A 27,501-nucleotide genomic window follows, 5' to 3' on the forward strand; every position below is an offset into this window, starting at 1 on the left:
TAACGCGATGGTGCATCTTTCGAATGCATCCAGTGTCTGGCACAGCGATGGAGGTTCACGCATACCGCGGGGGTGGGGTAAGCTTTCAGCAACATTTGTATCTACATTGTGAAATGGCAGTTGCCCATTCAGTCTAGGGGCCCGCAAGGGACGGGAAACAACCTTTACAGCGCAACTTTTACAACGCACTACCATTACAACGAAACTTTTACAAAGCAACATCCATTACAACGTATGCCATTACAACACAACCATTACAACGCATGACACTACAACGCACACCACTACAACGCATCTCATTACAACACAGTCATTACAACGCATAGCATTACAACACATAGTACCCTTACACTATCCAACACTTACCCTAATGTTGCACCCCCTGGAGTTAAAATAGTAATTTTTACCCCTACACTATCCAACACTTGCCCTACTATTGCACCCCCTGGAGTTAGAATAGTAATTTTTACCCCTACACTATCCAACACTTACCCTCCTATTGCACCCCCCTGGAGTTAGAATAGTAATTTTTACCCCTACACTATGCAATACTTACCTTACATGCAATGTAGTGTTATGCGTTGTAATGGAATGCGTTCTAAAGGTAGTATGCGATGTAATGGAATGCGTTGTAAAGGTAGTTTTTAAGAATTCGTTGTAATGGCATGCGTTGTAATAGAATGCATTGTAATGGATGTTGCGATGTAAAACATGCGTTGTAAAGGTATGCATTGTAAAAGTATGCGTTGTAACGTCATACATCCGCAAGGGACATAGCGGTACCCACCGCCGTTCCCCGGCAGAGAGTGGCCACCCATGCCCATTCAGTCTAGGGGCCCGCCAGGCACATAGCGGTACCCACCGCGGTTCCTCGGTTAGTGAGTGACCGCCCATGCCCATTCAGTCTAGGGGCCCGTCAGGCACATAGCGGTACCCACCACCGTTCCCCAGCGGTGAGTGACCGCCCATGCCCATTCAGTCAAGGGGCCCACCAGGCACATAGCGGTACCCACTCCCTTCCCCGGTTGGTGGGTGACTCACAGCCGGGGAAAGGCGGTGGGTACCGCTATCTGCATGGAGGGACATACCAACCGCCATTTCACAATATAGATTCAAATGTTGCGGAAAGCGTGCCCCGCCCCCGCGGTATGCGTGAATCTCCATTGCGTTGCCGGACACTGGATGCATTCGGAAGATGCACCCTGGCGGCAGCGCACGGATGACCACACCGATGTGTCCCCGCCATGGCACCCTATTCAACAGCCAATGTGAACCGCCTTCATGAGGCGAAATACAAGTTTTGAATTTGCGGCAGGCGTGCACTGCCAGCGCGATGCCAATAACTGCATGGTCAGGCACACATTCAGTGTTGGCAAGGGGATATGGGTGGCAGAGCAGGTACATGGTACCTGCCAACACATCATGCTGTGGCGAAGGGCGCAGTTCAAGGGTGTCCATTGGCCACCATGATCATGCAAATGGGCATTGCAAACATTGCAAGTTTCCCACCTAGGCCAGTGCTGAGTGCACATGCCAGGCCAGTGCACATCAGTGATAATGTTGTGATGTGGTAGCTCACATGTGATATGGGTTGTTGGTTAACATTTACACAGTTCAGTGTTCCCAGGGACCTGCAGATTGTGCTCCATGTGAGTCTTTGCTTGGTCTGTGCAACGACATGTGATGATTTGATGGATGCAGTTTGATTTTGTTGCTGTGTGATGTATGCTTGATGGATTGCCCTCTCATGTGTCCATGCCCAGACTATGCAAGTCTAGTCAGAGGTGCCTGACCTCATGGACTGCCTATTTATGTATTGGCATGGTGCAGCACCTAGATTGGGGCCTGTTGGGATGCAGTTCCACACATGAGGTATATGTTGCACAATCAGGGCTGTCTGTGCTACATGTGGAAACGTGCCTTTGTGCATACACATGGCCGTGATGTCATTGTGGGGATGTCAATGTGTGGCAAGTTTACAAGTGGTGTGCCAGGGCGATCAGATCATCTCGCATGTGTGTGCCAGATTTCCAGGATCTGCACATGACTCCCACATCCTGCGGATCAGCATTGTGCCCCAACTGATGGCGAATCTGCATCTGGAACGTGCCTGGCTTGTTGGTGAGTTGGAAGTGTCAACCACTGTGTGCTCTGCTGACCCCCACCACAGTGGTAATGTTGGATTTGCATGTCCACCTCTCCAATAGGTGACTCTGCGTATCTGAACCGCCCATGGTTGTTGAGCCCAATACGGACTCCCACTACCCCAGGCGAACAATGATATAATGTGGCACATGGCAAGACACGTTGGGTGGTGGAGCAAACATTTGGGCTGCTGGAAGTCAAGGTTCCGCTGCCTGGACAAGACCTGAGGGGCTCACCTGCAAAGGTCTGCAAAATCGTGGTCACCGCATGCTCCACAACCTGACCCAGTGCAAGGGGATCCCACTGATCCTGGACCCTGCAGACCAACAAGTGGCTTTCCCGCCGGGGTCCAGTGATGATGATAGTGGAGAGGAAGAAGGTGTGGACAAGAGACGTCAGCTCATTGAGCGCTACTTCCCTTGAAGGTGGGCGTCAACGTACGGTGTTGACATGGTATGCATGAGGGGTGGTTGGTGATGATGTCAGGAAGGGGGATGTTAGTGCTGCCTGTAGTTGGCTCCGTGCTAGATGCCAATGTGTGTGGGACATGGTAGTCATGCACAGCTCAAGAATGGGTATGTTGTGACTGGTGCAAATTGTGGAGTGGGTAGATAGCACGGCCGTGAAGTGCGGTGTGATGGCTGTGATGCAGTCTCCTGACATGTGTATGTTGTTCTCGTGTTCTCCCTAGGTCACTTCATATTCACCCTTAGTACAGACAGGTATTGCTCCTTGGACATGGTAACGTTTACATCATTGTACACCCTGTGAAAAAAACACGGACTTGAGTGTTTCAAGGGTGTTTATTTACAATGGTGGCAGTGTTGGGGGAGTGCATATTTACAAGATGGGGGGTGGGGATCAGCAAGTTGAAAGTCATGAGGGATGAGAACATCGTGTAGAAAAACAACATCTGGTGGAGACACCACTAGTATACCAAACGCACAACTTGTAATAAAGTATATCAATGATAAAGCATTTAGCATTAACTTGGTTTGAATCCCAAATAATCAGTCCAAAATCGCACTTTTTGAAAAAATTGATTCAATGTATATATTCATTTGCATTTTCTCTAATCACACAGAAACATTTATACTCGCGGTATTTGCTGTGTCCGAAACAAAAAGCATTGTCATTAAGCTGTTATGAAGAGCTAAGTAAACATAACTGTCAGTGGATTATATACACTTTATAACCTAGTCACAACTTAAAATAGGCCCAATGCATTTCGGGAAACTCCCTTCCTCAGGGGCACTGTGAAAAAAACACATGAAACGCTTAATCAACACAATGTATAAATAGCTCAAGTCATGTAACCATGTTCTTAATCAATACAGTGAGATAAGTAAATGCATAAAATCACTCAATAGCAGTTCTTCAAACGTGCTGGAAGCGTTATTAATTACATTCAGATGACTATCTAATGGACTTATTTCTACGTCAAGCAAAACAAGAGTGTAAAGAAAACCAAGAAGAGATGCTGCTAAGAAGACCACCACCTTAAGTGTATAGTATTAAGTGAGTCCATGTTCCTAAGAACCTATTTAGTTGTCATGGATATCCTGCGATCACCACTGTGGAGATTAAGACCCCGAGAGAACCTGAGAAAAAGCTCGCTTCAAACAAGGGCGTACTCACTTATAAATCAAGTTGTGTAGAGATTAATAACTGTGTATCCTTATTTGATATCTGGGGCGCTGCGCCTCTGTATCCAAAATAGAATAAATGCCGTTACGGGCCATTAGTAAAATAAACAGCCAATTTATTTATAACTAAAACAACCTGTAATCACACTTCTATAACTTACAATAATCAGCGTAGTTTTCAGTGAAGCAGCTAGTATTGTGAGAACGCAAATTCTCTTCTAAACAACTCACCAGAACACAAGAATTGGTTCTGAATAAAGGCACCTCGTTTGTACCAATTTATCATATCAACAAACTGGAAGTGGAGGTTTCTGTTTTTCGTTTCTTAAGAAACTTAAGGCTAAAACACTTCTTCACAAATGCTGTACCAACTTTAGACATGCCTACATTGGATCCGGACAGGGAAAACCCTGAATTAAGGGCATTCAAGCCCAAAAGTATTTTCATCCCGCCAGTGTCATATAAAATTCTTGACACTTTTGAATCATTGGTACGTCACGAACTGACTAAATTGAATCTACGACCTCGGATGCGTTCCAATTTGAGAAAAGATGAAATGGACATTTTGCATAGATTGAGAATGGATGAACAACTAACTCTCCAAATGGCAGATAAGGGAGGAGCCTTAGTCATTATGGACACAAGCTTCTATGTCAACAAAGTCAATGAACATCTAGAAGACATTGCAACGTACATCAAATTGGAAGAGGATCCCACTACTAGTTTAATGGAAACTCTCAATCAAATTTTGGACAAGGCAGAAAATATGTCATGGATCACATCATCATTACGGAACTTTTTGACTGTCCAATATCCGAGGAGACCCAGGCTATACATGCTCCCAAAGGTGCATAAAAATTTGAATATTCCACCTTTTCGGCCGATTGTGTCTGGTTGTGATTCCATTTTTGCGCCAGCAGGACAGTTAATAGATCACTTTCTTCAAAAATGTGTACAATCTTGGCGAAGCTATGTTAAGGACACTACTCATTTTTTGAATTTGTTACAACATGTGCAAAACGACTACAACCCCATTTGGTTGATGTGCACTATTGACGTCACCTCATTGTATACGTTGATTCCATTGAAAGAAGGAGTTGAAGCCTGTGAGTGGGCTCTTCTACAATTGCCAGAACTTACAGTCAACAAAGTTTTTTTACTAGAACTGTTGATTTTTTGTCTTCAGCACAGCTACCTGACATAGCAGGAAAAGTTTTTTCTTCAAGTGAGTGGAACCTCTATGGGTTTTTCAGGCGCACCAGCTTACGCCAATACGTTTATGGCACAATTTGAAGACATCCTTATTTTCAGTCAGGAGATCTGGTCCAGCAATCTAGTGTTCTACACAAGATTTATTGATGATATCTTTCTAGTGTGGAAAAGTTCTAAAAACATGTTGGAACAAGTAATCAGTGAACTTAACAACAAACATGAGAGAATAAAATTCACACACGAGATCAATCAATACAACATTCATTATTTGGATGTACTGATCAGTCAACAAGACAACAAACTGGAAACGTTGGTATACACAAAACCAACAGATAGAAACAACTTGTTACTGTACACAAGTTTTCATCCACCCTCATTGATCAAAAACTTACCCTACTCACAAATGTTGAGGGTGAAACGAATTAGCTCTAACAGAACCAACTTACAAGAGGCATTAGAGAAACAGCAAGCTAAATTCAAGGAGCGTGGTTATCCTTCTGAAATATTGCCAGAAGCATTAAGTAAGACTGATTCTAAAGATCGCGAGATTTTGTTGACTTCCAAGCCAAAAGAAAAAACCAAGCAACATGTTTTTGTCTCTAAATATTCATCTAGATCTCATGCAATGGAGCATATAATCAAATCAAGATGGGAACTACTCAAGCAAGCACCTGATTTCAAGGGTCTATATGACGAAGAACCATTGTTCGCGTATACACGCAGCAAAAATATCAAGGAAATTCTATCTTTCAAAGTTGCAGTTGAACAACAATATCATGGAATGCGCAAATGTTACAACTGCGTGCATTGCAACAATGTAATGATAGGTAACACGATACACCATCCACACTCAGGGAAAGCAATTTCATTGAAATACAATGGGGACTTCAATAGTTCCAATGTAATTTATGCTATTAAATGTCCATGTGGATCATTGTATGTTGGCAAAACTTCAAGAAGAATAAAAGTACGAATAACAGAACACAAAAGCACATTTCGAACAAAGTCCACCAAGTCCTATTTTGCATCACATTGGCTAGAACACCAGCACACCAATGCTCAGCTTCGGTACACTATTTTGGAAATAGTTGCAGTTTAACCAGATTACAATCACACAACACTACTGGCACAAAGAGAAGCTTGGTGGATCAAATATTTGCAAACTTTAGTACCAGGGGGGCTTAACGACAGAATAGAACTGCAATGTTTTCTATGAAAGCATGAAGTATTGTTGACAGTGTTGCACTTCCAGTCGCCTCTACACTTATTGTAAATGGGTTTATTTTCACGTCAACTCTACACAGAGCATTCATTAAAAATTCAAGTTTCCTTTTGTTTTTTTGAGTTTTTCACTTATTTTTGTTAATGCATTTCTCATTATACTCTTCATTTTTATTTTTATCATTTTTTTACTCCCCCTTTTTTAAACACTGGTTTTTCTCCTTTTAATTATTTATCATGTCACATGTGAATTTTTATTTAGTCACTTAACACCTCTCACGAATTTTTCATTCGAAATGGTAGTCTTATCTTCCCGGAACTTTTTACTCAATTGAATACTCCAGGCCTTTACGTTTATCTAGACAACCCTTAATCAAATATTTTCCCAATTGGCCATCTCAAGAAATACATGGCATATTGTTCGTGTATAAATCATCAGTATAGCTACCCCATAAAAATAACAGTATTCGAAGTGACTTTGTTCACGTCTTAATAAAACAGGGCAAATTGTTCGTGTAGAAATCAAGAGTGTAGCTACCCCATAAAATAACAGCATCCGAAGCGACTTTGTTTACATCTTTTGTCAAACGGCGTGCCGCATCTACAATACAAAGTTTTTTTAAAACATCGTTTTTGCATAGGGAGCACTTTCCCTACACGATTCTAATATGGCGGACGAGTTCAGTCCCCTTTCTATAAGTATTAAGGATGCACGTAGTTATTTAATACAGGCGTTCGCTGCTGTTCGCGACCGCGGTCGTGACGCTCAGGCTGACGAGGATACATGCTCTCACCGTCCTGGTAAGCACTGGATTTTTTGTGCACCGTATTTCTATATAGGGCAATTGAAGAAGGTATCACTCGTCACGGCACACATATATTTACAGCGTCTTTGGTTTCTTCCAGGGCGTGCTTCCTATCAAGTACAGATTGCGTTGAAATTGGACCCAGTCCTGCTCTTTGGTGAGTCGCTTACTCTGAGGCACAGTAGTAGCTATTAGCAGAAAACTTTTTTGAGTATGCAATGCAAACCCTAAAATGTTTAAGCACAGGATTTTTTGTACACCGTATTTGTACATAGGGCAGTTAAAGATAGTATTACATGTTTCGGCAAACCTATATTCACAGCGTCTTTGGTTTCTTCCAGAGCGCGCTTTCTATCAAGCACACATCGCGACGTAAGTGGACCCAGTCTTCCACTCTTTGGTGAGTGGCTCACTCTGATGCATAGTAGCAGCCATGAGTAGAAAGCTTTTTTGAACATATAGCGCAAAACCCTTAAATGCTTATTGCACTCCGTTCATTTATTACAGATTACGAAAGACTATCGTGTCTCCTGAGAGTACTGTGACAAGTTATTCTTGGTGAGTTTGGTTGAAGCTTAATTCATTGCTTACATATACGCCATGAAGCTGGCTAATACACTTATACGAAAATTATTAAGGAAGTGCTGTTTGATATTTTAGGTTGACATTTGGATGTCAAAATTATATACAGTTGCGGATTTGCGTTCTCACAATACTAGCTGCTTCACTGAAAACTATGCTGATTATTGTAAAATATCGAAGTGTGATTACAGGTTGTTTTAGTTATAAATAAATTGGACGTTTATTTTACTAACGGCCCGTAACGGCATTTATTCTATTTTGGATACAGAGGCGCAGCGCCCCAGATATCAAATAAGGATACACAGTTATTAATCTGTACACAACTTGATTTATAAGTGAGTACGCCCTTGTTTGAAGCGAGCTTTTGCTCAAGTTCTCTCGGGGTCTTAATCTCCACAGTGGTGATAGCAGGATATCAGTGACAACTAAATAGGTTCTTAGAAACATGGACTCACTTAATACTATACACTTAAGGTGGTGGTCTTCTTAGCAGCATCTCTTCTTGGTTTTCTTTACACTCTTGTTTTGCTTGACCTAGAAATAAGTCCATTAGGTAGTCATCTGAATGTAATTAATAACGCTTCCAGCACGTTTGAAGAACTGTTATTGAGTGATTTTATGCATTTACTTATCTCACTGTATTGAGTAAGAACATGGTTACATGACTTGAGCTATTTATACATTGTGTTGATTAAGTGTTTCATGTGTTTTTTTCACAGTGCCCCTAAGGAAGGGAGTTTCACGAAATGCATTGGGCCTATTTTAAGTTGTGACTAGGTTATAAAGTGTATATAATCCACTGACAGTTATGTTTACTTAGCTCTTCATAACAGCTTAATGACAATGCTTTTTGTTTCGGACACAGCAAATACCGCGAGTATTAATGTTTCTGTGTGATTAGAGAAAATGCAAATGAATATATAAATTGAATCAATTTTTTCAAAAAGTGCGATTTTTGACAGATTATTTGGGATTCAAACCAAGTTAATGCTAAATGCTTTATCATTGATATACTTTATTACAAGTTGTGCGTTTGGTATACTAGTGGTGTCTCCACCAGATGCTGTTTTTCAATTAGGCTGGCTGCCTTCCAACCAAACAGCACACACACTTTGTTTAAATAGTTTTACACCGGAGTACTTAGCACTTAGGAAGGGTGTGCGCAGGCAATTAATTTAACATCGTGTAGAACCCACATTGTTGTGGGAACCCAGTACAACAGATATATGCCATGGCCTGGTGGTGTGGGGGAGGATAGTCAGCAGAGTGAATCACAGGTTCAGGGTATGGTGAAGTCAGCGCTGGCTCCTCGTCTGGTGCTTTGCCACTGTTTTCACCTGGCTGTTTCCTCAGATGACCCCTCTTTATTTTGGCTGGAGGGGGCTGCTGTGGGGTCAGCTCGCTCGGGGTACACATCCCTCTCTGTGGCTTCAGGGGATGTTTGTGGAATGACATCCTGCAGGCCACTGGGGGGAGGGGGAGGTGGTATATGGCCTGCAGGGTGGTCCCTCCGAGCCGCTGCTTGCTTCCCCATGAGGTCCGCCAGTTGTGCCATCCTGTTGTCGATGGACCTCAACAGCTGCCGGTGCTCCAGTGCGTCTTGTCGTGCCTGTGCCTGTGCACGCTCATATTCTTCCACGACCCTTAGATGGCATCCAGGGCCTCAGTACCACGATTGGGTGGGTCTTGCTGGCCACCTACCCTTGCACCTTCCCTCCTGTCCGGGACCTGTTACCTCACCTGGGTCCTAGCCCAGACACTCTCCCTGCTCTCCTGGGATGTGGAGTGGATTTCATTGTCCAATGGGTCTGGAAGAGTGGCACAGGTAAGACTTGTTGCAGTGATGGTGGTGGTGGTAGTGGCAGTACAGGTCCCGACGGCAGGGGTCACTGTTGGTGTTGTGGTCAAGGTGGTGGTGACAGCAATGTCCTGGGACCGTGAAGGCACTGACGACAATGGTGTACCGGCTTCATCCACAGCATCCGAGGCGTCAAGGTCATCTGCACCGGAGAATCCATGGTCTGAGGGGGGTTGAAGGTTGCTGACATTTCCTGCCAGTTCACAATCACCTGTTGTACAAAGGATAGAGAGTCATTGATGTGAACTGCACAGGTTGGTTGCTGTGACGATTGGGATGTCATGTCATGCAGCACAAGATTGACAAACTCATCACATTGTTGTGGTACACAGTACTGGCCATCATGAGGGGGTAGGGTGGCATACGCCACTTGGCTAGGTGTCATACTGTGGTGCTTTACTATGGGACACCTAGGTATTGTTTGATTACGTGGTCATGTCCTCATTGTTGATGTGGCAATACAACGTGAACATGGCCATGTGTACAAACAGTTTGGAATACCCTGGTTTACTATTGTACATGGGAGTCGTTGTCATCTGATGCATGTCTGGCTTATTTCATGTTGTAGGCCTCCATAGATTTATGTGCCATGCTTCAAAGGCGCATACTGGGGCCTGGTATTCGTGCACACACGGCCATTGTTGGTGGCTGTATGTCCTGTTAGACATGGTGCACTGACCTTCTACTACATGTGTTCTGTGTGCTGCCACTATTTCCCAGATGGCAGTTCTATGTACTCGGATGTGTGCAGAGGTAACATGGCTAGTGGATGTGTCCTACATTCAAATAGTGGTGGCTCCTTATGTAGTCCAATGGTTCTTGGTTGTACACAAAAATTTGCGGTCTGCAGGGACTGTGTACTTACCTGTTTAAGGGTTGTTTTCTGGTTTTGATCCTGACACTTCTAGGATGGTGTGTGGTACTTCCTGCTACAGTGTTGCAGGATAAGGGGACTGTTGGGAGTTGTAGTGCTGGCCCCTCAACCAGGTACACCCCTCCCTGTGAAGATGGCTACCTACCTGTGAGTTTGGTGAGGGGGGTGCATTGCTAGCATATGGTATAGGGACTCCATCTTGCTCAGCTGTGGGTCAAGGGGGCCTGTTGGGAGTTGTAGTGCTGGCCCCTCAAACAGGTACACCCTTCCCTATGAAGATGGCTACCTACCTGTGATTTTGATGAGGGGGGTTGCATTTCTAGCACATGGTGGAGGGACTCCATCTTGCTCAGCTGTGGGTCAAGGGGGCCTGTTGGGAGTTGTAGTGCTGGCCCCTCAAACAGTTACACCCCTCCCTGTGAAGCTGGCTATCTACCTGTAAGTTTGGTGAGGGGGTTGCATTGCCTCCGCATGGTGGAGGGACTCAATCTTGCTCAGCTGTGGGTCAAGGGGGCCTGTTGGGAGTTGTAGTGCTGGCCCCTCAAACAGGTACACCCCTCCCTCTGAAGATGCCTACCTACCTGTAAGATTGGTGAGGGGGGTTGCATTGCTAGCACATGGTAGGGGACTCCATCTTGCTCAGCTGTGGATCAAGGGGGCCTGTTGGGAGTTGTAGTGCTGGCCCCTCAACCAGGTACACCCCTCCCTGAGAAGATGGCTACCTACCTGTGAGTTTGGTGAAGGGGGTTGCATTGCTAGCACATGGTGGAGGGACTCCATCTTGCTCAGCTGTGGGTCAAGTGGGCCTGTTGGGAGTTGTAGTGCTGGCCCCTCAAAGAGGTACATCCCTCCCTGTGAAGATGGCTACCTACCTGTGAGTTTGGTGAGGGGGGTTGCATTGCTAGCATATAGTGGAGGGACTCCATCTTGCTCAGCTGTGGGTCAAGGGGGCCTGTTAGGAGTTGTAGTGCTGGCCCCTCAACCAGGTACACCCCTCCCTGTGAGGATGGCTACCTACCTGTAAGTTTGGTGAGGGGGGTTGCATTGCTAGCACATGGTAAAGGGACTCCATCTTGCTCGGCTGTGGGTCAAGGGGGCCTTTTGGAAGTTGAGTGGTGGCTGCTTAGCCATATGTGACCCTGGAAATGGTGGTTGCTCCGTTTGTGGGTGATCATGGTGGATGCATTTTAGCCCTGGCGTTCACACATTTGGATGACTGTGTGCTACACATGCATGGTGTGGGGCCTAGGTGGAGTATCTTAGCAGTTGTGCAAGGCAGTACTTGGCATTGTGATTGTGGTCATTAGGTTGTACTTACCAGCCTCCAATCCCTCAGCTATTCCTCCCAGGCTCTCCGGGTGCAGTATTGCAAGCACCTTCTCCTCCCATTCACTGTAGGGTATTGGCTGAATGGGAGTGCCGGCGCAAGTACGCTCAGCCCGCTCGCAGTTCTTGGCTCTGATTGACTTCACCTTTGCCTTGAGGTCATGCCACCGCCTCTGGGTGTCTCTTTTGGTGCATGGTGCGGTCCCTAATGCGTTCACTCTGGTGACTATCCTTTCCCACATTCTGGTTTTGTTGGCCAGTGTGGTCTGTTGTACAATGGTTCCAAACAGGTTGGGTTCTACACGTATAATCTCATCCACCATGACTTTCAGCTCGGTCTCTGTGAATTTAGGCTGTTTCTTGTGGGCCATGGTGTGTGCTGTGCAAGGTGTTGGGGGTGCAGGTGTGTGGTTTGTTGGGATGGTATTGTGGTGGATGGTGAGGTGTGTGTGTTTATGTGCTGGTTGTTGTGTGGCTATTGGTGTATGTGGTGCTGTGCTCTGCTGTGTGCCTCTTCCTCTCAGTTCTGCTGTGATGCAAAGGATTGTGGGGATGGGAGGGGCTCCTTTTATTTTCTTCTTTGTGGCTGTGTCCCAATGGTATCTTGCAGTCAGGTATGTTGTGGGTGTGGTCCCTTGCCTGTCAGGTGTTCCACCATGGGGGTGTGTTTTTGATGTGGGTTATTGGGGGAGGTGTGTGTTCATGGTAGGTTTGGGCCCTGATTTGCTGAATTGCATGGTACCTTGCTGCCGCCATTTTTTTTGCAGTCTGACCGCCGCAGTGGATTATCTTTTGCCCTTCCGCTGATACTTACATTTGTTGATTTTATTTTCCGCTTCGGTCGTGGAGGGTGATTCTTTACGTTGCCCCGGCAGTGTTATCCTAATCGTGCGGACGGTCACTCCGCTGCACTGTCGGCAGTTGGGCCTCTTACCGCGGCCACTCTGTCCGCGGCGGTCGGTTTTTTTATGGTTCCGTCGCTGTCGGGTTTTGCTGGAGGGGAATCCTAATTGCACCGCCGGTTTCCCCACAGTGCGGTCTGACGGTCATTTCCCGTGAGACTGGCGGTCCGGACGCTTTCCGTCCGCCATCCTAATCAGCCCCTGTGTTTGGAGGATTCTTTTTTACAATGGTGACGAAGGGAGAAGAACACCTGTGAAGAATGAGGACTTCTTTTCCTGTAATGAGCATGCTGTGAGAGGTTCTCGAGAAATTCACACAACCAACTGAGATTGACCGTCGGCCGTTCACAGGATTCGGAGTGCCGCAGGCTGAATTACATGATTCGAGGAGTGCCGCGATTGAGGGTGGACTAATTTGAGGTTAGTGAGTGTACATTTGGCTGAAGGTCTCTGGCGCGGACGCAACATAGATCAGCTGGGTGTGCGCAGCCGTGAGGGAGACAGACTAATCAAAACAACGTAAACACCGCTGCATGCGTGCGTAGGCTCGAGATACATTGCAGCGTGCACACTGAGTTTAAAGAAAACAGTGCGAGCACTGTGCCAAGTGAGCGTTGTGTTAAAGGGAAACAGCGCAAAATAAACATTACCTGTGCACGCCATATCAAAAGACAACAGCGAGAGTGCTGTATTAAAAGAAAGCAGCAGCCAGTAGCACGAGCCACATTAAGGAAAATAGCTGGCTATAGCGCAAGCCCAATTTAAAAGTAAATGTGAATGCTACATTACTACAGTGTGAAAGAAAGAATTAAAGTCGCAAGAAAATATGGAAATGTGAAAATAATTAAAACAAACAGATATTCTGAATTTTAATAAACATATTGACTAAATTTTACTAAACAGGGTGACAAACAGACATAGAAGGATTATTTTGATTACAGCTTACACTTCAAAAACAATTGAATTAAAACATGACTGGAGAAGAAACAAGTAATGAAGTTGTTGTAAATATGAATTCAGATATATATAATGAGGAGGATACTATTGAAAGCATTTCAAGTGCAATTTTCAGAAGACTATTACCTTTCAGTCTGTCTGGTGGGAAAAGTGTACAAGGAGATTTAAACATTTTCTAAAAGCAACATGTAAAAAACACTGAACAAGCAAAAGACCTATTACTTAACCTTGTAGGTAATGATGTTGAAGACATGATAACTACATTCCAGAAGATGAAAAAAACCACCTATGAAGGGATTATGAAATGTCTAAATGCGAAGTCGGACCCTCAGAGAAACTTAGATTTTGAGAGATATAATTTCAATATAGCATGTCAACAAGAAAATGAAACAATGGATAATTATGTTACTAGACTTAAAAAACGAGTTACATTTTGTGAATTTGATAAATTCAACAACAAAGAAGCCATTCGACTAAGAGTAATACAAGGATGCAACTCAATAAAGTTTAGGAAAAAACTCTTACAAAAAAAAATTATTTACTAGAAATAATTTACATGGCAAAAACAGAAACGCAGGCCCAAAAACATGCTACAAATATGGAAGAAGGGAGAATTAAAGCAAATGAACAGATTAGAGAAGTTTGTTAAAAAAACAAACGTAGAAAAAAAACATGAAACACAGTTTAGAGGGAAACGATTATGCTACAGGTGTGGATTTCAGTTCCCACATCAAAAAACATGTCCAGCAATAGGACAACAATGCAAAGAATACAGAGGATTGCAATCATTTTGCAAGTGTATGCAAATTTAAAAAAGAAAATAAAGAGAGTTGGAAACAAGTTAATACGAATAAAAAAACTTGGAAACACAAAATACATAAGACATATGGAAGAGATTGAAGGAGAGTCTGAAGAAGAATTTGAGATATCAGAAAATTATGTATGATGCAAGAAAGCAACACAACGCAAGAAAATATCATTTGTCAACAAATTAATGTGATTAAAAGAGAACATATTTAAAAAAACACATCATTACATTTATTAGTTGGATCACAAGAAGTTCCTTTTGTTTTAGACAGCGGAGCAACATGTAACATAATGTACATAACTGAATATATGAAAATGAAAAAACAACCTGTGTTGATACCATCAAATGTTAGTGTTTTTCAATGGGGTGCCAAACGTCAGGTTATATGCCTAGGAAAATACGAAGAGACTCTACGATATGGAAATTTAACAAGTAAAGAAGATGTACATGTGTTGAAAGGTGAAGTTCCAGGTCCCTGCTTATTAAGCAATGTAACTGCTCAACTCATGGGTTTGTTGGCAATGAATTGTAATATTTCAAGAGTGCCAATTCACATGCAAGGAAAAGTTAAAAAAGAAATAAATTACTACTTGAACAAGATTTAATTGTAGAAGTGACAGGCCCAACACCTTGGGTAAGTCCTATTGACATTGTCCCAAAAAAGATAACGATGAAGTCAGAATATGTGTGGACATGAGGATTCTCAATACTGCTATTGAAAGAGAACATTACCCAGGCCCTCATTGAATGACATGAAAAGTACCATAAATGGAGCGACAATATTTTCAAAACTTGAGTTATGCAAAGGATATCATCAGTTAGAAATTGATAGTCAGTCAATATATTTCACAACATTTTCAACACACTTTAGGTACAAGCGGTTAAACTTTGGAATTTGTTCTGCAGCGGACATTTTTCAGGAAATTATAAAGAATGGTATAAGGCCAGTACAAAACTGTATGAAATACAGTGATGATATTTTCTGTTTTTAAAAGCATTAGATAAAGTGTGTCAACAGCTTGAAGAAGCTGGATTAACTTTGAATGGAAAAAAATTTGAAATAAATAAGAATGAATTAACATTTTTTGGTCACATATTTTCAGATAAGGGAATGAGACCAGATCCTATTAAAATAACAGCTTTGAATGCAATGCAGAGACCGAAAGATGTAGCTGAACTGAGATCTTTTCTTGGAATGGCAAGTTATTGTGCAAGATATATAAAGAATTTTGCAACTGTAGGTTCATCTCTAAGAGAATTAACAAAGAAAGAAAAAATGTCAGTGGAATATTGATTGGGAACAAGCATTGAAAAAAATAAAGATGGAAATAACAAATGCGGCAAATTTAAAATACTTTGACCCACATCTATGTACAGAACAAATAGTGGATGCCAGTCCTCCAGGTTTAGGTGCAATATTAGTACAAAATAAACCTGGAAGAGAATAGGTATGTAGTTTCCATGATTTTATTAATGGAAAATCATTTGTGATTATCACTGATCATCAGGGACTAGTTTCTATTTTTGGAAATCCTAAAACAAAAATGCCACCAAGAATTGAAAGATGGGGAATGAGACTCATGGATTATGATTTTAAAATTATTCATAAACCAGTAAAAGAACATAATTCAGTAGATTATTTATCCAGGCATCCATTTAAAACAATGGATGAGCAACAGTTAGAGGTGGAGGAATACATACATTTTATAGTAAGATCTACAGTTCCAGGAATTGTTAAAGAAAATGAGCTAATTGAAGAAACGTAAAAAGACAATACACTACAAGAAGTAAAGAAATCTTGCATGAAAACAATTGGAGATTGATGTTCTGATATATAAATAAATATTATAGTTCCATCGTTAAGAGGTCAAGTTTTCATAATACAATTAGTATCCGTGTTCATAAATACGAACGATTCCACGCAGAAAGAGGCATTTATTTGAAGCGATGTTGACACATACTTAATGTGATGCCTAATGATTTATCTATACATTCCATTTAGATATCCAGTTTTTTATATTCAAATAACACAGCGATTTGCTACCGTCTTTAAAGCATTGTGGCTTGTCCTGAAGAAGGCGTTTTATGTATGCCGAAACGCGCGTCGATAGAATATAGAAAGAGTGCCACTTTTATACAATTTGTATATTTTATTTACTTTTAATGAAATGTGTATGTTACTTGGTACAATATGTATGATTGTCGATTCTAATTTTATGTTTTATAATTAAAAATACTGTGCCTTATATATGGTCCTTGATGTTTATTTTTTCCCTTTTATGTATTAAGATATTTGTTATGATGTACCTATAATTGCCTAGGAAGTTTTTTGCTCTCATAATTTCTATCCCTGTCCTAGGAATTGATAGCATTCCAATTTTCAGGGGGTCCTTGTTTTTCACATTCTCATTACATCATTTAAATACAGTTTAAAAATATAATAGTATATATCAATCAATCAATTCTTTATCCGGCCTAAATCGGCCATAAAAACACATGAAGAAATGAAACATCCACAAATCATCTCATATCTTACTTTAATTCACAGACATATCTAAATTGAAATACTGCAAATTTTTAAAGAGCAACCTTTGAAAAGATACAAATGCAGTAGTAAAAATACCTACGTACAAGAAAAAACATGTTAAAAAATACTATATAAAAGGGACCAGGGCTTATCCTAATAAAACCTAACAAACAAAAACTCCCATATAAGGGTCCACATGTAAGTAGGGAATAATAGGAACCACCTAAATGCAATAATCCAATCAATGTTTAACCAATTTACATGAGCAGTACATTTATAAAATAGTTTACTGTCACAGTTAATTTCCCAAGTTAGCAAAATACACCCCTGCCAAAAACCGGGATAAAAAAGCAACACGTTTTCAGTGAATCTAAAAGTTGCAAGTAAAGTAAGGTTGGTCTCACCTGATAAAAATCCAGTGGAGCAAAGTGGGGGTGAATATACTTTCATCGTAAGGCTGACCAGTTCGTGCAAATAAAAATAATATGCAAAGTGTCTGGTGCAGAAATCCTGTCACTTGTGCAAAAAGTACAGTCTAATGGCTTATGCAACCCCATCAACAGCTGTGGAAACAGATATAATTGGAAATAAGTTAGCAGACTTCTATGATGAGACACCATGTCCAAAGTTAAGTACATATCCATTTTGTTCATAGATTTCACCATCATAAATTGCTTATAACTATTTTTGGATTGAACTGCATGTAGCCTAGCTTCTCGGGTAGTTAATCTGAAATTCTCTTTCATCCAGCCTATGTCTGATTTACTAAATAGCTCTGTCGTACTAAACAACTGAGGTATATCAAAAACTGAATAGATTAACATTTTCTTAAAAATAAAAAAACATGAGTACCTTCAATATAACCCGTTTTCTTTAAAGGAACTCAAAATATTTATAAAAATGCTTTACTATAATTTAAATCCGAAAAACATCAGGAAGAATACCTACATTTTGGGTAGAAAATAATTAGCTTCTACTGTTGTAAGTGTAGTGAAACAGATGTTAAGATTCGAATACATTACAAGCGACCTCTGACCCTGTCTACAGGTTAGGTCGCCCCCACGCTGCTGCCGCCTGCTCTCCCTGGTGCCCGCTGCCAGCCTTGTTGATCGCTTTCCCGCCGCCAGCCTTGCAGATCGCTTTTGGTTTTCCCGCAACTGCTCCCTGCGGCCCCGCCCCCGGAACCCCCTGCATCCCCATTCGCCGCCCCGCTCCCGCCACCCAGCTGCTCCTCCCTCCTGTCAGCACACTTAAGGAGGCAACGGTGCGGCGCAGGGAGCGACCTCTGACCCTGTCTACAGATTAGGTCGCCCCCACGCCGCTGCCGCCTGCTCTCCCTGGTTCCCGCTGCCAGCCTTGCTGATTGCTTTCCCGCCGCCAGCCTTGCTGATCGCTTTCGCTTTTCCCGCAGCTGCTCCCTGCGGTCCCGCCCCCGGAACCCCCGGCATCCCCATTCGCCGCCCCGCTCCCGCCACCCAGCTGCTCCTCCCTCCCGTCAGCACACTTATGCAGACCACGCAGCGACCGCGCAGCGACCGCGCAGCGACCGCGCAGCGGACGCGCACGGCTGGTGCTCCAAAGGCAAGCCCGTCTGCGCCCGTCCGCGCCTGGACCGCGCCTGGACCGCGCCCAGTGCCAGGATCCCTGGCCCTCGCCGATACCAACCCACCCGACGGACTTACGATGCCGCCACCCTCAACGCTCTTAATCCTGGCCGTAACCCCACCTGCTACCGAGCCACCCCGAAACGCACCCACGGACCCTTCACCTGCCAAACCTGCAATTACCCCTGCCTCCGGTCCTGCACCGCACCCGAAAGGCCAGGCACCTGCAAAAATCACCTCAAGTGCATCCTGCTCAACACCCGCTCCATCCACAGACACGCCGCCGAACTCTGGAACCTCCTCGACACAACATCACCAGACGTCGCCTTCCTCACAGAAACCTGGATGAACGCCTCCTCAGCCCCCGACATCGCCATAGCCTTCCCGGAAGGCTACAAGATCGCCTGGAGGGACCGCACATACCAAACCGGAGGAGGCATCTCCATCGTCCAAAGAAACACCATCCGCCTCACAACCAACTCTGACGACACACTCACCGCCACCGAGCACCTTCACTTCCAGATACACACCGACCCCCAGACCACCCTCAGAGGCACTCTCATCTACATCCTCCTAGGGGACCTCAACTTCCACCAGGAGAACAACAATGACAACAACACCGCCGCCCTGCTGGACAACCTCGCCAACCTCGGACTCAAGCAACTGGTGAACACCCCCACCCACCACGCCGGCCACACGCTTGACCCCGTCTTCTCCAGCAAGCACATCTCCTTCAGCCACTCCACCGGACTCCACTGGACTGATCACAGTTGCGTACACTTCAACTTCAGGATTACCACGACCCACCACCACCCGCAACAGGTTACCCGCAGGAGCTGGAGCAAGATCACCGCCGAACAGCTCACAACCTCCCTCAGCCAGAATCCCCCCGCCAACACAACGGACCCCAACGAAGCAGCCCGCAACTTCACACAGTGGCTCACCAACTGCGCCGACGACCTCGCACCTCTAAAAAACCCGCCCAGCAGACCCGGTGGCAAGAAAGCCGCGTGGTTCACCAACAAACTCAAAACCTCGAAGAAAAACTGCCGCACCCTCGAGAAAGCCTGGCACCATGACCAGACTACAGAAAACATGACAGCCCTCAAGAACGCCACCCGCATACACCACCAGCTGATCCGCACCACCAAAAGGACAACATTCAAAGAACGACTGGACAACAACACCCACAACAGCAAGGAACTCTTCAGCATTGTCAAAGAGCTCTCCAACCCCAACATCACACCCTCGCAAGACCTCTGCGACTCACTCGCCTTGTTCTTCCCCCGCAAGATCGCCGACATACACAACAGCTTCGGTGCACAGACCACGCACCCAACCACCGAACCAACACCCCCCACCACCACCCTCTGCAACTGGACCCCGGTCAGCACCGAAGACACCTCCCGCACGATGAACACCATCCATTCAGGCTCCCCAACTGCCCCCTGCCCCCACCACGTCTTCAACAAGGCCGACTCCATCATCACACCCCAACTCCGGGACATCATCAACATCTCCTTCACCACTGCGACCTTCCCGGAGAGCTGGAAACATGCCGAGTTCAGCGCCCTCCTGAAGAATCCAACAGCGGCCCCCACCGACCTCAAGAACTTCCGCCCCATCTCGCTCCTCCCTTTTCCTGCCAAAGTCATCGAGAAGACTGCCAACAAACAGCTCGCTGCCTTCCTCGAGACAAACGGATCCCTTGACCCCTCCCAGTCCGGTTTCCGAGCTAACCACAGCACCGAGAACGCCCTCATCGCAGCCCCCGACGACATCAGATCCCTGCTTGACAAAGGGGAAACAGCTGCCCTCATCCTCCTGGACCTCTCCTCAGCATTCGACACAGTTTGCCACCGCACTCTAGTACAGCGCCTCAAGTACTCCGGAATCCAAGAGAAGGCTCTGGAGTGGCTCATCTCGTTCTTCGCCGGAAGAACCCAGAGAGTCCACCTCCCCCCGTTCAGATCCAAGGCCACCAAAGTCATCTGCCGCGTACCCCAAGGATCCTTGCTCAGCCCCACCCTCTTCAACGTCTACATGAGCCCCCTCGCAGCCATCGCACGCCAACACAACCTGAACATCATTTCCGACACCGACGACACTCAGCTGATCCTCTCCCTCACCAACGACCCGCCCCCGCCAGAGCCAGCCTACACGAAGGAATGAAAGACGTCGCCGAGTGGATGAAGAACAGCCGCCTGAAACTGAACTCGGACAAGATGGAAGTCTTCATCCTGGGATCATCCCCCTCTGCCTGGGACAACTCCTGGTGGCCCCCGGCCCTGGGCATCACCCCCAAGCCAACGGACCACGCACAAAACCTGTGTTTCATCCTGGACTCCTCCCTCTCGATGACCAAACAAGTCAACGCCGTCTCATCATCCTGTTTCAACACCCTGTTGATCTTCCGATGGATCCCCACAGAAACCAGGAAGACGGTCACCCAGGCACTCGTCACCAGCCAACTGGACTACGGGAACACCCTCTACGCGGGAACCACAGCCAAACTACAGAAAAGACTCCCGCGCATACAGAACGCATCCGCACGACTCATCCTGGACATCCCCCGCCACAACCACATTTCCGCCCACCTGAGAGAACTGCACTGGCTCCCCGTCAGCAAGAGGATCACGTTCAGACTCCTCATCCACGCACACAAGGCTCTCCACGACCTGGGCCCCAAGTACCTCAACAACCGCCTCACCATCTACACGCCCACCCGCCAGCTCCTCTCGACCAGCCTCGCCCTCGCCACCGTCCCACGCATTCACAGAGCCACCACCGGAGGATGATCCTTCTCCTACCTGGCGGCCAAGACTTGGAATTCCCTCCCCTTCCACCTACGGCTAACCCAAGACCATCTCTCCTTCAGGAAGCAACTCAAGACCTGGCTTTTCGAGCAGTAACGGACCCCTCCCTCCCTCCCCCCTCCCAGCGCCTTGAGACCCTAGCGGGTGAGTAGCAGGCTTTATAAATTTGATTGATTGATTGATTGATTGAAGGATCAAATAAACTATTCTAACTCTTACAAAAGTTGTGGAAAGTGCACACATTGGTGGGGTCACATTAAATATGTTAACGCCACTCCAACAAATGAAACCAAGTGCATACATTGAGGTGAGATTTACTACTCTAACTTCAGTCTAATAAACACTGAGGAAAGTGCATATATTGCAACTGTAATCTAGCAAATATTGGAAAAAGTTTTTTTTATGGTGGAATCAGATTTAATATGCTAACTCCAGTTTAACAAAAGATGGAGAGGGTGCTAAAATGTTAATAAAAAGGATTCAAAAAAATTGGGTTGTGTATAAATTGGATGGGGAGGATATTTACTATTCTATTAACAGTCAAACAAGCACTGCAAAAAGTGCACACATTGGATGGTGGGTTGAGGGGGGAAATTAATATTCTAACTTCTGCCTAACAAACATTGGTGAAAGTGAATACATTGAGGTGGGATCAGATTTACTATTCCAACTCAAATCCAACAAATATTGTCACAAACATTTATGCAAAGGATATCATGGTTGCATTGGCTACACACAAAAAATATAATTTCCCCTTACGAAGATTACAACATTTTTAAAAAATGTACATTCCACTAATTATATTAGTAAAACTACTTTGTTAAAATATAAATTATTTATGCTATAATATATTTAGAATGATATTAACATTAACAGTACATATGAAACCGAGCAATAAAACACACAAACTTTAAAATAATTTTCTATTGTGAAATATTGATTTACACTGCAATGTATTTCCTTTTAAATTAATAAAAAAACATTTTCAAAAAACTAAAAAAATAACACAACACATTAAAATTTGCAAACATTTGTGAAGTTACATAAAATAAAAAATGTACTGAAACACAACTAAATACAAAATAAAAATAAACATAATACACTAATCAATTAATCAGTATTCGGTATTATATTAAGCAACACCCTTTCAATCCTCCAATAACTCCCGCAGACCAAACTGAAAATGTAATACGTTAATACTAAATGTATTAAAATATGAAAGAACTTCTAAAGCATTCGGCTACTCAAGGCAAACGACAAAATATATAAAAGAATCAACACATTAAAAAATTAATATTAATTAATATTTAAATCTTAAAACTACACACCCAATAAACCCAACAGCCCAGGAAAATTGAATATGTAGTTAAAAGATTAGGTACATTTAAACATTTAATGAACATTTAAAAATAAAAGTATTGACATTACTTAATCTACATCTAAAAATACTATCCAGCCTGTTCCCCAATGAAACCCACAACTTAAGGTTGAAATGTAAGGCATAGATCCAAAATGTAATAACATATTAAAAGAATGAATAATCTTTAAAATGTAAAGCAAATGGCATTAAACATTTATGTTTAATACGTGCAAAAGCTCTATTTACCAAATACCTCAATAAACCCAGCATATCAAAATTAATTATTATATAATTATCAAATGTTTATTAAACAGTATTAATCATTTAAACTATAATTTACATTAATAATTAAAACATAATTACATCCATTAACATTAATTAATATATTCTTAAAACACTGCCAATAAACAACTTGAAAATATAACATTAATATTTATTAGGTAATTAATTATTTTACAATAACATTCATGGTAACCTACAAACATAAAACGATCCAGGAAAACACCATCATATATAACAGTGGCAAAGCAAACAATATTTTAAACGTTGATATAAAAGTAAAACTGTTAAAAAAATTATATAGTTACCTTAAATATTTTGGGCCACAATATTTTTAACTTCACAATATTTTGACCATGCTAATATGGTCTGATGATGTTTTTGAGTTATTATTTTAGTAGAGCAAGCACAGAAATGGCTTGTTGTGCTCATATGTAGTATGTGTGTGTTTTTGCTTGTTAATGCCTGGGAACAAGTAATTTATGGTTATATTCTGCAAGACTACTGCAATTATCAACAAGTTTCTTTTGAAATACTTTGTCATCTTCGCAGGAAGTCCTAAATGTACATCTTGCTGTGTTGACCAGTTAACCTGCATCAGTTGTTTCAGCTAGGTAGCATATGGGTTGAAAGATGGCTTTGGCTTTTGTGCAGATATAATGTATGGCATTGTGCACTTGTATACAATTCATAGTATTCAAGATGGGTAGACGTGAATACCTGCGAATTTTTGACTGAAGGGTTCTGAGTGACATCAGATATACCAGAGTGAAGGTCGTCTATGATTTCACTCAGAACACCAAGCTGAAAGACATCTCAGTTATTCACTTTTTAAACATCTGTAATTGTAGGATATTTATGAACCACAAAAAGTACCCGCCCCCTGTTATCAGCTGCTATGCAGGAGCAGAGTTATAATGTGGGAGCCATTCACATTGTCCTCCCCTGCATTTCCAAAGTTGCCTTCCCTCTTCCTTCCTGCCATTCCTGAAACTGTGCTATCCGCTCTTCAGCAGCTCCCAGAGAGTCCTGGTAGGCAAGCCCGAGGTTCCTTTATCATGTATGAATAGTAGGAAAGCACTTTTGTTTCCCCCTGGTCCTACGTCATAGCTGTAAATAAACAGATTTTTATTCTGGTGTTCACTATAGTGAATGAGCCATACCTGACATATAGCATTATATATGGGTAAGTCTGTGTTATGGTAATGTTTTTCACCAAGGTGTTCTGAGTGGCATTAAATGGACAATGAGAGTGAAGTGTGAGTTGTCTTTGTCACTTTTACCAAAATCACATTTTGCTCCTCTATAACTTTCTGTGGCACCACAAAATAATATGCTCCTGCTTGCAAATTATCTACTGGGACAGATGAGGGGTTTCATGTGTAACATTTTTTTTATAAACCTGGCCTCCTGCCTCCCACCCTACCACCCTACCACCCTAGAGACTTCCTCTACTTCCCAAATAAATAAATAAAACAAATACCTGGCCTTCTGCTACCCACCCCTAACATTCTCTGAAAAATCCATCTCTTACTCAAATTTAAATATAAACAATTTCCTGGTCTCATGCCACCTGACTTCCAGCCAGTCACCTCCATCACCCTCCCTCTGCAGAATCCCTTCCCTTCCCCCACCCAAACTTAAAAACAGCTGCCTTGTCTTCTGCCAGTCACCACCACCATCTGTCAGTAGCAGCTGGTGTTTTTGAATAGTGGCAGGGCGAGGTGTTTGGCCGACGACAACAAATAAAATACAAAAAATAACTTACCTGCAGCCAGCGGTGTCGCGCTTTTCTGCACCAGGCCCTTGAGTCACAGGTTCCCAGTCTCCCCTGTGGCCAATCCTGATGCTGCCCTCATGCATGAGAGCAGAATCACGATTGGCCTGGGTGCCATGAGTTTGCATTTCCAGTAAGACTGGGAGTCTGTTCCAGCTGTCTCCAACTCGACAACGCAGCTCGAGTTTGAGACAGCTTCAGTGCGCATGTGGGTTTGGCTGTCCTGACAATAGGCTGTGGGTTTGGCCGTCATGAGATGACCGGCCAAACCCACATACTCACTGATAGCAGTGCATACAACTTCTCAGCATGGCTTCTTTCTCCTTCTGACCACAGATCCGCAGAGACTCGCTAACAGGAGAGAAACAGGGTTGGTGTTGGTAGAGCGCTACTTGCATGACCCCAACTCTTTCGGGGTCTGTGGAGTCCCTGGAGAGGCGAGAGGAGGTGCATGAAACTGCCAACTGCCATTCCGCTGACACAATCTGTTCACTGGAGACCCAGGGTAGGCAGCAAAATAAAGGGCAAGCAAGTGTTTCCTCCAAGTGTTGCAACAAAAGTGGTTAACCACTTGGTTAACTATTGTTGTGTTGTCACTGTAGTGAAGAACCAGATTTAGGGGCCTATTACGATTGCGGTTTTTCCGCATCCTCCGGGCCGGCGGAAGCCACCGCCGGCCCGGAGGATGCGGAAAAACCGCAGCGGACCCACCAAAGACCCACCGCCACATTAGGATGGCTGGTGGGTCCTGGTTTCCGTCCGCTGCTTGTAGTAGTTGTAAGCCAACCGCGGCGGAAAAGCTCTAATATGGTGACGGTGTCTCTCAGACACCGTCAGCCATATTAGGATGGGCTGTCAAAAATGCTTTTCTGCGGCGGGTTTTCCGCCGTGGAAAAGCATGTGTAACTTCACTGCGGGGGCCCGTTGCGGGCCCCCTTGGTGAAGGGGGGGTGGGTGGTGCACATGGGGGGTACCTATGGTACCCCCCTGCATTTGTATGCAGAAATCGGCAGGCACCGCACGGTGCCTGCCGCTTTCTGCATACAAATGCAATGTATGCATTTTTACCATTGCTGCGGATGCAGCTTGAAGCCGCACCCGCCGCAATGGTAAAAATAGAGGATGTGACCGCCAGTGTGGCGGTCACATCCTAATTGCACAGGAGGGAACTCCGCAGGCCATGCGGAGGTTCCCTCCTACTCTATGGTGGCGGACGGACTCAGGTCCGTCCGCCATCATAATCGGCCCCTTAATTTGGGGTACTGAGGATAATGGCTTCCCAAGGAAACCTTGTAAAATAACATAATAAATCAATCTCAAATTCATTTTTTTGTGTTCCTTTCTCGTGTAAGTTTGTATGTAAATTTGAGTATCATTCAATTATGTGTTAAAATTCTGCTGTTATTTTATTGTTTATTTTTACTGTTTTCCACCATATGCGGATAGAATTAAAAAAATTAATGGATTGCTGGCTTGGTGAGCAAAATCACATATAAAAGGATTCCTGCATTTTGAGTGGTGGACAAATTACATGTTAGCGGAGTTAATGCATAGAAACTAAATAGAAGTTACTTACAATCTCCAAAGGAATGCATAGTTTTCAAAACTACACTAATGTCATTTTTATGTCACCAAAAAGTTGAAATGTAAAGTTTTGTGTGTCTATTTTTCGCAGTCGGAGACATCATCTGCACTCTGTAATCCTGCTGAATTCCAGCCCTTTGACCCGACACAAGAGCCAATATTTCCTCCTGAACTACTGGTAAGCGACTCCATAATACCTTCACCAACAATTACAGCTGTATGTATAAGCCAAAGTGAATGACTGGCTGCCAATTAGCTGACAATTGAAAGAGTCCTTGAATCCGATTTAACATGGCGTTGTTTTTTGTCATGACGTAGCAAATATGAGTATGTGGAGTGAAAACTATCTCCTATAACTGGAAACTACTAAACTGAAAAAGCTTTTCTGAAAGAAAAATACACCGCATTGCTATTTCCTGCCAGAGAATTAATTTACAACACATGTCCTTCTTTCATTGTAGTTTAACTATATACTTTATATATTTAGAATATGACGGAAAATTTGCATCTTTACAGTTGAGCCAAGCTTGGTTAGTACTTGCACAATGTCATTGTGGCTTTGTATCATGTATTTTAAACAAACTGTTTTCTCATAATTCGAGGAAAGCTGTGTTTTTGCGGGTATATGAAACACACTTGCAAAAAAAATACCAACGGGTCGATAACGATGTGTCTGGAAATGCGATAATCAAAAATAGAATGGACACTGGTGTCTACAAAACCTTTGGTTTGTATTCGAAGACCCTCATAGACATCCTGATTTTATCGTTGCGGTGTATCTTTTTTCCGCCCCATCAGGAGTCATGGCGTATTCATAGGGTAATCGATTAACGTGCCTGATGCCTGCCTCACCCGAGGCTACCTCCGGTATTGAAAACACATTTTTCAAGACATGTGGTAATCCAGTAACACGATTACCATCATATCGCAATTCCTTTTTTATTGATAGTGCCTACACCCCCTTTTTTTCAATAAATAAACTCTTAGGTGAGACACTATTTTTATCCCATTTTTTCATCCTTTTCCATTATTTCTGGACACTTCTACCTGTACCGGAGGCATCCAGCACGTTAATCGATAACCCTATGAATACGCCATGACTCCTGATGGGGCGGAAAAAAGATACACAAGATAAAACCAGGATGTCTATGAGGGTCTTCGAATACAAACCAAAGGTTTTGTAGATACCAGTGTCCATTCTATTTTTGATTATCGCG

General features: G+C 43.6%; 1 protein-coding gene across 2 annotated transcripts in view; it reads left to right on the plus strand.

The window, feature by feature from the left end:
- Nucleotides 1–27,501, plus strand: part of LOC147709416 (xanthine dehydrogenase/oxidase-like) — a 736,168-nt gene that overhangs the window by 132,393 nt on the left and 576,274 nt on the right. For both annotated transcript variants that reach the window (XR_015296692.1, XM_086927985.1), the window contains exon 8: nucleotides 26,376–26,462. Coding sequence is in view for 1 of the 2 variants with exons in the window: in XM_086927985.1 (XP_086784111.1) it covers nucleotides 26,376–26,462 (87 nt within the window). In the remaining variant the exon portion in view is untranslated. The remainder of the gene's footprint in view (nucleotides 1–26,375; nucleotides 26,463–27,501) is intronic.

The sequence above is a fragment of the Lissotriton vulgaris genome, chromosome 6 (genome assembly GCF_964263255.1).
Source record: "Lissotriton vulgaris chromosome 6, aLisVul1.2, whole genome shotgun sequence".
Lineage (NCBI taxonomy): Eukaryota > Metazoa > Chordata > Amphibia > Caudata > Salamandridae > Lissotriton > Lissotriton vulgaris.